This window comes from Impatiens glandulifera, chromosome 7, assembly GCF_907164915.1.
Source record: "Impatiens glandulifera chromosome 7, dImpGla2.1, whole genome shotgun sequence".
Taxonomy (NCBI): Eukaryota; Viridiplantae; Streptophyta; class Magnoliopsida; order Ericales; family Balsaminaceae; genus Impatiens; species Impatiens glandulifera.
Genome location: NC_061868.1, coordinates 42,745,966 through 42,754,957, shown reverse-complemented (window position 1 = coordinate 42,754,957; position 8,992 = coordinate 42,745,966). Strand labels below are relative to the sequence as shown.

At 28.0% G+C, this 8,992-nt stretch overlaps 2 protein-coding genes across 2 annotated transcripts; one reads left to right on the top strand and one right to left on the bottom strand.

Moving 5' to 3' along the window:
* Positions 1 to 558: 558 nt before the first annotated feature.
* LOC124909967 (probable jasmonic acid carboxyl methyltransferase 2) lies at positions 559 to 1,910 on the top strand. The gene is made up of 3 exons (XM_047450594.1): positions 559 to 966; positions 1,068 to 1,319; positions 1,569 to 1,910. The coding sequence occupies exons 1-3, from the start codon at positions 559 to 561 to the stop codon at positions 1,908 to 1,910; spliced, it is 1,002 nt and encodes a 333-aa protein (XP_047306550.1).
* Positions 1,911 to 5,182: 3,272 nt separating this feature from the next.
* On the bottom strand, positions 5,183 to 6,837 carry LOC124909966 (probable jasmonic acid carboxyl methyltransferase 2). The gene is made up of 5 exons (XM_047450593.1): positions 6,763 to 6,837; positions 6,283 to 6,603; positions 6,174 to 6,248; positions 5,804 to 6,058; positions 5,183 to 5,539 (listed from the first exon to the last, which is right to left on the bottom strand). The coding sequence occupies exons 1-5, from the start codon at positions 6,835 to 6,837 to the stop codon at positions 5,183 to 5,185; spliced, it is 1,083 nt and encodes a 360-aa protein (XP_047306549.1).
* Positions 6,838 to 8,992: the final 2,155 nt, after the last annotated feature.

Here is an 8,992-nt window from a genome sequence, read left to right as displayed (position 1 = left end):
AATTGTATAGTTTTTTTTTGTTTTGTTTATTATGTATATAAATGTATGAGCAAAGGGAATCAAGCTGAACCTTATATGAAAGCTCTTTGAGATAAAGTTTAGAGAGAGAGAGAATCAGATGTCTACCATAAACATTCTTCACATGAATCATGGTGATGGAGAAAAGAGCTACGCAAAGAATTCTACTATTCAGGTTTATATCTCTTATTTTCCATTTACATATTTCAGATCAACATTGCAATTAAATCATGAGTAAAAAATTGATTTTTTTTTTTTTTTACATTTTTAATAAGAACATTACATATCAAATAACCACCTCACAAAAGTAACACATATCATGGCATGGGGAAATCACTGCTGTATTATTATTGTTGTTATTTTGGCCATCACATTCTTTATTTTTATTTTTTTTAGAAGTGATCTTTATATCATTTCTAACCATTCATGGTCTTCTAAAGAAATCTGAAAATATAAGATACAGATATTATCTAAACAAACAAAAGAGATTGATTATTCTCTTCTCTCCATTTGATTTAGATGAGGTGGCTCAGTATGACAATGTCCACTGTGAAGGATACAATCAAGGACATGTTTACTAATCATTTCATACCATTTGAAGTATTGGAGAGTTTTAAGATTGCAGATATTGGATGTGCCTCCGGTCCCAATACGTTTCTATTTATGTCGGAAGTTATTGATACTATTAACAATTTGTCCAACCAAAACCAAAACCAAAACCAAGCTCTAGAGATATCGATCGTGTTGAACGATTTGCACAAAAATGACTTCAACAGCATTTTTAGTACACTTCCATCCTTCCTTGACCGGCTACAAGAGAAACATGGATATGAATTTAGTCAAAAATGTTTCATCTCTGGAGTGGCTGCATCATTATATGAGAGGTTGCAACCAAGCAAAAGCTTGCATTTTGTACACTCTTCTAGTAGCCTTCATTGGCTCTCCCAGGTTTGTTTTTGACAAAATTAATTATGATTTCAATGTTAAAAGATATAACCAGTAATTAATTAACTTAATTTGTTTTCACATTTTTATATTGATTGATACAGGTGCCGAAAAATCTAGAAAACAAAGGACATATTTACATTGCAAAAGATTGTCTTCCTAATGTGTTTGAGGCTTATAAGAATCAGTTTTATAAGGACTTCTCCTCATTTCTTAACAAAAGATCCCATGAAATTTTGCCATCAGGTAGAATGGTCCTTACATTTATGGGAAGGTGCATTCCAGAACCATCAAACAATGATTGTTGTTGCCTTTGGGAATTATTAGCTCAGTCACTTCTAGACATGGTTTCTCAGGTTTAAATTTAAATTTTAATTAGTTATATAATTGGTTTTATTAAATAAGAGATGTTTAACTTTTAATTGATTTATTATACAAGAATTGTTACATGTGAATTTATAAACACTTCATTTTTTCTTTTTAAAGATTTTATTTATAGTATATTATTAAATAGTTTATTAATATCTTTATATTGTTTGTGGATAATTTTAAACTAATTCTTTATATTGTAACATATTCAAATGTTCGTTTTGTTGTGCTAACAGGGACTCATTAAAAAGGAAGATGTTGACTCATTTAATTTACCTTTATATACTCCTTATCATGAAGAAGTAAAGGAAATCATTGTGAAAGAGATGTCTTTTGAGCTTGAAAAGATAGTGATTTTCAAAGACAATTGGGATCAAGATGATAGTGATGATAAAAAGAAAAGTGGACAAGATATAGCTGATTGTATTAGAGCAGTTACAGAGCAGATGTTGGTGACTCATTTTGGAGAGCTCTTCTTAAACAATGTGTTCAAGAGATACGCAGAACGCATAGCTAATCATCTTAAAACGGAAAAAACAAAATTCATTAACCTCACCGTTTCCCTGAGGAAGAAATAAAATAATGACTTTGGCATGCATATTTAATTGTGTTCTATTATTGGTTGAGTTTGTAAGACTTTTAAGACCATGCTTGGATTTATTATGCATATTTAATTGTGTTATAGTTTTTGTTGAGTTTGTAAGAATTTTAATTCCATACTTAGATTCCCTTTATGTTTTCATAATCCACTACATTGATTAGAAATGAACTCAATTGTCATCTTTTATCCTTTCATTTCTTTTTAAATTTAATTGTTTAATTTTAATTATATATATTTAATTGTTTAATTTATAATGTTTAATTTTAGATATATATTTATATTTTATTATGTTTTATTTTAATTAATTTTATAAAATTAAGTTTATAAAATTAATTAAAGATAAAATATGTGTGTTATTTTAATATTTATGTTATATATTTTATTTTAATATTTATACAATTTATGTTATTTTAATATATATATATAATATTTAAATTTTATTTTAATTATTTAACTAAGTATTATTAATTTTAATTATATGTGTTTTAGATTTATAAAATAAAATAATTAGTAGGTTTAAAGAGTGAAATGTATAATTAACTGGTATAATGGGAAAATGAATTCATTCATAACTCGCTAATAAAGCTCAACTTTTCTAACTCTGTAGGTTTAAATATTTAATTTAGGATTTTAGTGTATAAAATTCAAATTTTTATTTTGATTTAGAAATTTTTTTCCTAAAATTTAAATAAAGGTTATTTGTTCTTTACAACTGAAATTAGAACTTTTTGTAAGGGTTTACAATAAATTAATTAAATAATATTTAATTATGATCTAATGAAGAATATTTGGTTAAGGGAAACCAATGCACTTAAACATCTTCACTAAGTCAAGAAAAAACTTTCTCCAAATCCCATATAGTATGAAATTTTAATTTTATAATCCCTTTTAATAATTTTATTTAATACAATTCCTTAATCAACCCACTTCAATTTATGCAGATTTGTGAAATTCATACATAATAATCAATAAAATTTCATGGTCATAAGAAATGTGTATCAATTAAGCATTTGAGATTTTATGAAGTTTGCTGAATTATTGGTCTACAAAAATCAGTCTCTCTTTAGATTTTGGTTTTGTGAGAGGGAAGATGATTTAATATTAATCATGATGTGTTGGAGGTTGTACAACTTCTTTAAAGTTATCTAGAGGTTATTATTTACCTTAACCTTAATGATGCACTAAACCAAGTTAGGACGTGATACTTCTACAATTTCAATATCTTGAAAATGATAATAAATGAAATAAGGTGAAGAAGAGGTTTAATTTGAAAATAAAGAATAGGTTGATGTTGAAGTTGAAAAGGTGACAAAAGTAAATTTAGAAGATAAAATGTCTAAATTTTTTGAAGAGGATATAGAAGAATTGAACTTAATATTAAAGAATGGATTACAATTAGAACTAAACAGCAAAATTTTATTGTTAAAAAAGAGGGTGTTGATTAGAATAACTAATATTGATGAAGATGTTCAAGTTGGAGAAGAAGAGATTGGCAAAGAGAAATATTATGTTACTCATTTTATTGATGAAAATCAACATATAATATTGATGAAGATGTTAAAGTTAGAGAATAAGAGATTTGTGAGGGGAAGAGAAAATCTCTTCTGTAAAGTCAAGGTGGAAGAGGAATTTCATACGAGGAAAATGGTAAAAATATTTTTCTTGAGAATGAAAATGATAGTGAAGTGACTATCCCGATAGTTACATATGAGATGATAATATTGATAGTGATTATGAAGGTTTTGATGACGATTTCATATCTTATCAAGCACATCGACGCCCTAGTATGAGTATACCTTACAACTTCAATTCGGCTAATGGTTTAGAAAAATTTATGGTTGTGATGTTTTTTAAAAGTAAAAAAGACATTAAGATTGCAATTATATATTATGTTTGCGATTATCGTGTTAGTCTACTATGGTTGAAATAATAGTCTTATCGAATGCAGGTGAAATGTGCGAGTAATGATTGTTTGTGGCATTTTTTGTAGTAAAGACAAAACACATAAAAATTGGATTGTGAAGACATACTATCCACAACATAGATGTTATTCAGACAACGTAACTGTTGGTTACTTCTCGATATGTTTCCTTAAAATTTAGGGACATGATTTTATTGAAACAAGGCATCTTGGTGAGTACAATTGAATAATAATGTAATGAGCAATTGAATTGCGATGTTACTTATTCCCTAATGAGAAGAGCCAATGTTTTCGTATTATAAGAAATTCAAGTTACTTCAAGGTAACAATGATAATGAGTTTGTTGATTTGTAGAGGTAAATTGTGGAGTTGAAAAAATAATGACACAAGTACATTGATCCTCCAAACCACCAAAGATGAATCAACCGGTTTGAATAAATTCAAACAATTGTATGTGTGTTTCGAGGGTTTAAAACATGAAATTGCGTCTAAAAATGTCAACGAGTGCTACATGTATAAATGCACAAAAAAAATGTTTATCTGTGTTCCTTCTCTTCGAACAGCATCATTCAATCCAACTACTCGTGTTAAATCAATGGGTGCTATCAAAAGAAGAAGAAGAGGAACACAAGTAGATCACAGTTGGACTGTTGGGCAAGTTACAAATGAGAATGACCGACGATATATAATGGCGAGAGAATTATGAAGTGAAGGCTCTCAGAATCGTTGTTGAAAACATATGAGCCGCAAATAATTGTTTTATCATGTTCTCTTATTTATATATATTAACTAATTAAAAAGAAGTGACATGTCAATAAATTAGTGACATATATTTATTATAAATAATGTCACCTAAATAATAAATTAACCGTTAAGAATTAAAAAAAAATAATAAATTTGGCAAATTGTAAAGTTTGAAAAAAAAAAATTTGAATCCAAATTGATAAATATCCTCAATTTGACAATTTTGACTTTTATAAATTTTAGAATATATAAGTCATCTAGTATTATTTGTCTTTTTTTTCTTTTTTTAAAAAATCTGTACATACTTGTTTTAATACGTAATAAGAGAAAAAAATAACTTCAAAAAGAAGAGAAAGGAGAGGGAAACATAGCCATACGATACAAAATAAATAAAGATGAAATACTTACTAATCTCTTATATCATCAAGGGAAATAATTAAGTCATCCAATAATATTGTATTCAACTAAAAAATTTATGCATAAGAAGATAAATGATGGTGATTGGTTGGACAGAAAAATAAGTAACAAACTCGACAATGATGAGCACACAATTAAATATTAAAAATGTCTAGCACATAGTTATTTTATTTCTTCCTAAGGCAAATGGTTAGATTGACAATCTTTGCCTTTTTCGTTTTGAGATGATTAACAATCCGATCTACATGTATCTCAAACACATTCTTTAAAGAAATCAGTTCCCCGAAATGAGTGACCAACATAGGCTCGGTAACGGATCTAATACAATTTGCTACATTTATTCCACTTCGACTTTTGTCGAACTTGTTGTAATCATCATCAAGTGCATCCCAATTAAATTTGAATATCTCTATCTTTTCATGATAAAAAGACTTCTCTTCCATAATAATTGACTCCACTTCATCCTTATAAGGAGTGTACAATGGTAAATTGAATGAATCAACCTCATCTTGTTTAACCAGTCCCTATGACACCAACAAAACTATAATTAGAATATTTTATACTACAATTAATTAGTTTCAAATTACCCACCAACCAAAATAAAGAGATTAAATGACTATTTGATATTACTTACACTGTAGATAAAATCATTTAAAAATAAAGAAGCTTTTAGAGACTAAGAATCATTTTCTATTATAAATCAATTTATAGGGTAATCATTTAAAAAATATTTTTTAATAAATAATTGTATAATTAATTGAAATTATAATTTAAAATAAAATGCAAACCTGAGAAGTCATATCATTAAGTGATTGGGCTAATAATCCATAAAGATAACAAGAATCATCGTTCCATAGATCTGAAAAACTCCTTCCCATAAATGTAAGTATCATTCTTCCATTAGGCACAATTTCTTGAGATCTATGGTTAAGAAAAGTGGAAAAGTCATTGTAAAATTGATCCTTGTAAGCATCAAATACATTGGGAGCACAAGCTTTATCAATGCAGATATGTCCTTTGTTGTCTAGATTGTTTGGCACATATATATATATATATATATATATATATATATATATATATATATATATATATATATATATAAATCACCGATAGATTATGAAGAAGATAAAACAAATTTAGTTTAAAGCAAAAATATACCTGAGAGAGCCAATGAAGGCTATTAGAAGAGTGTATAAAATGCAAACTTTTGCAAGGAAACAACCTCTCGTAGAAAGACGATGGTACTCCATTGATGAAACAATTAATTTTGGCTAAATTCATATCCATATGTTTCTTTTAGTTGCTCGTAAAATGATGGAAGCGTGGTAAATATGTTGTTGAAGTCATTTTTGTATAGATCGTTCAAGAGGACCAATATTTGTAGGGTTTTGTTATTGTTTTTGTTGGACAAATTATGAATGATATCAATAACTTCGGACACAAATAGAAGAGTGTTGGGTCCTGAAGCACATCCAAGATCTGCAATATTAAAACTCTCTAACATCTGATCAAGTAATGTTAAGTTATTCACAAACATGTCCTTGATTATATCCTTTACAATGGGCAGCGCCTTGCTCATTATCATCATCTACATGTATAATTAGATGAACAAATTTATGAATATGATTATTTACATCATAATTTTATCAAAGATTTAATGTACAAACTTAGCTCAAAAAGTGTTTCCATGTTATCAAATTATTTAACCCAAATCAAATAGTGTAAAGATAAATATGAAAAGAAAAACCTGAAAACTTGAATTACTAGCGTAGCTGTTTTCCCCGTCACCTTGATTCATACGGAGAATGCTTTTAGTATTCATGATATTTCTCTTCTTAACTAATTTAGCTTTATCTCACAAAGTCTGGTGGTTGTGATAATCTTGATTCCCTTGTTATTACATTTATATTTCCCTATGCAGATCCTACCCTAGCTCATAGTACATTATATATTGATTATATATTGATGGTGTACTTACATAAATATTTAAAATTCATATTAACATTTAAATATAGTTCAATCAAATCAAACATCATTCACTTATATTCTTATTTTTTGAAAAAAAAAATGCATGGACTATTAAAGAATGAAATTCGTAGCACACCAAATTATCAAAACAGACATAAAAAAAATAAAATACAAGAAAGACCATAAATGAAAAACACAAACAAAAAATTAGCGTGCGCAAATATATTCAAGAAGGTCGATAAACTCCTCAGCCGACTATAAATGTTTCAAACAAATTTTAGATAGTGTCGTAATAAAGACATTATAGATTATATGATCAAATACAATTATTGAAAATATAATGATTTTTTTAACCAAAAAATATTAGTGATAGTAACCCCAACTATATATATATATATATATATATATATATATATATATATATATATATATATGCTACCTCGATCCAAACCTCCCGATAAATATCGAGAGACTCATACATTACCCACTAAATTCTAGTCAAGCTCCAAAAAAGACTCCAAATATATGTCACCCACAACCATGCAAAAGAATGTGAGACGTCGTTTCAATTATTCAATTCGCTAACCAACACACTAAAATATATATAATTTTTTTTTTTTTAATTAAGGAGAACTAGTAATGACACCTCCCGACATGGACATTAATACTCTATATTTTTTTTACCAAAACATGGACATGAAAATACTAATAAAAATTTGTAAGAGGTGAAAAATCTGTTATAAAGATAGAAGATAGGGTCAAATGACTATAATCACTGTATAACAAAATTAAATTTAAATTTATATAAAAGTTTGACACAATCTAAGCCCGCCTATGGCGTCGTGGTGGTGATGATGCCTACCTTAATAGGTACTTAATAGTATTAAATTCGATTAATTAACAAGCAGGTACTAAATAAAATATTTCTTAAATCTAATGACAGAAATAATGACGTGTTTAAAATCTTTATCATCAATTCTTAAGAATCAAATATTGTAATATCGTTACAATAACAATTTTTTATTTGGCTATAAATAATACTTTATAAGATAAGAAAATTTTCTTGGTATCTTTGACGTGGATCAAGTGGGTACATATTAATTCCACGTGTACCCCACAATTAATGGACATTATTTTATTTTATATAGTGTCCATGACTAATTAGAATGTAGTAATTAATTGTTTTATTTTTTTAAAAGCATAAATGATGAGGGTCCTTTAAGTTTAACGATAAAAGTAATACAAAATTGAAAGAAAAACATTTAAAAGAACACAACATAAAATAGTTCACTAATAAAAAAAAAAATAAAAATTAACAAACACGTAGATTTTAAAATAGATCATTGAGTTCCCCAACTACCTCAACTGATTTATCCAATAAAACTTCCCCGATTGTCATAATAATATAATTATGAATTAAATGCATTTGGTCGATAACGATCACTGAACGTTCTATGGTTTCTTTCAAGCCAAATGATCCACCAGAAGATAAGCGAGATATGGGCCCAACTTTCGCTTCCATGATATCATTTATTAGAAAAAAAACACATTTTTTTAAAGAAGGCTAGAGTAAATCCATCGCTTCCTGGGGCCTTATCACAACCACAACCCATTACCGCTGCCTCCACTTTTTTTTCCGTGAAACAAGATTCAAATGTGTCATTTTGCTCCACACTAATAGTAGCAAAATTCACACCATCATACTTCGTTTTAAGCCTATGTGGTTCCTTGAATAAATCTTTATAAAATTGCACAATACTATTTGAAATTGCAGGCTCACAATCATGGGCAACACCCTACACTAAAATTGAGTAAATTGCATTGTTCCTAGCCTATGCCTTTGAGACCCTTTGAAAGAATTTTGTGTTTCTATCCCCAGCTCTCATGCAAGTAGCTCTGCAGCGTTGTCTAGTCCGGATTTCTTCTTCTTTAGATAGCTCAAGAAGATTACTAACTAGCAAAATACGAGAGTTAACCTCTTCCGTCATAAGGTCACGAACCTCTTCCAC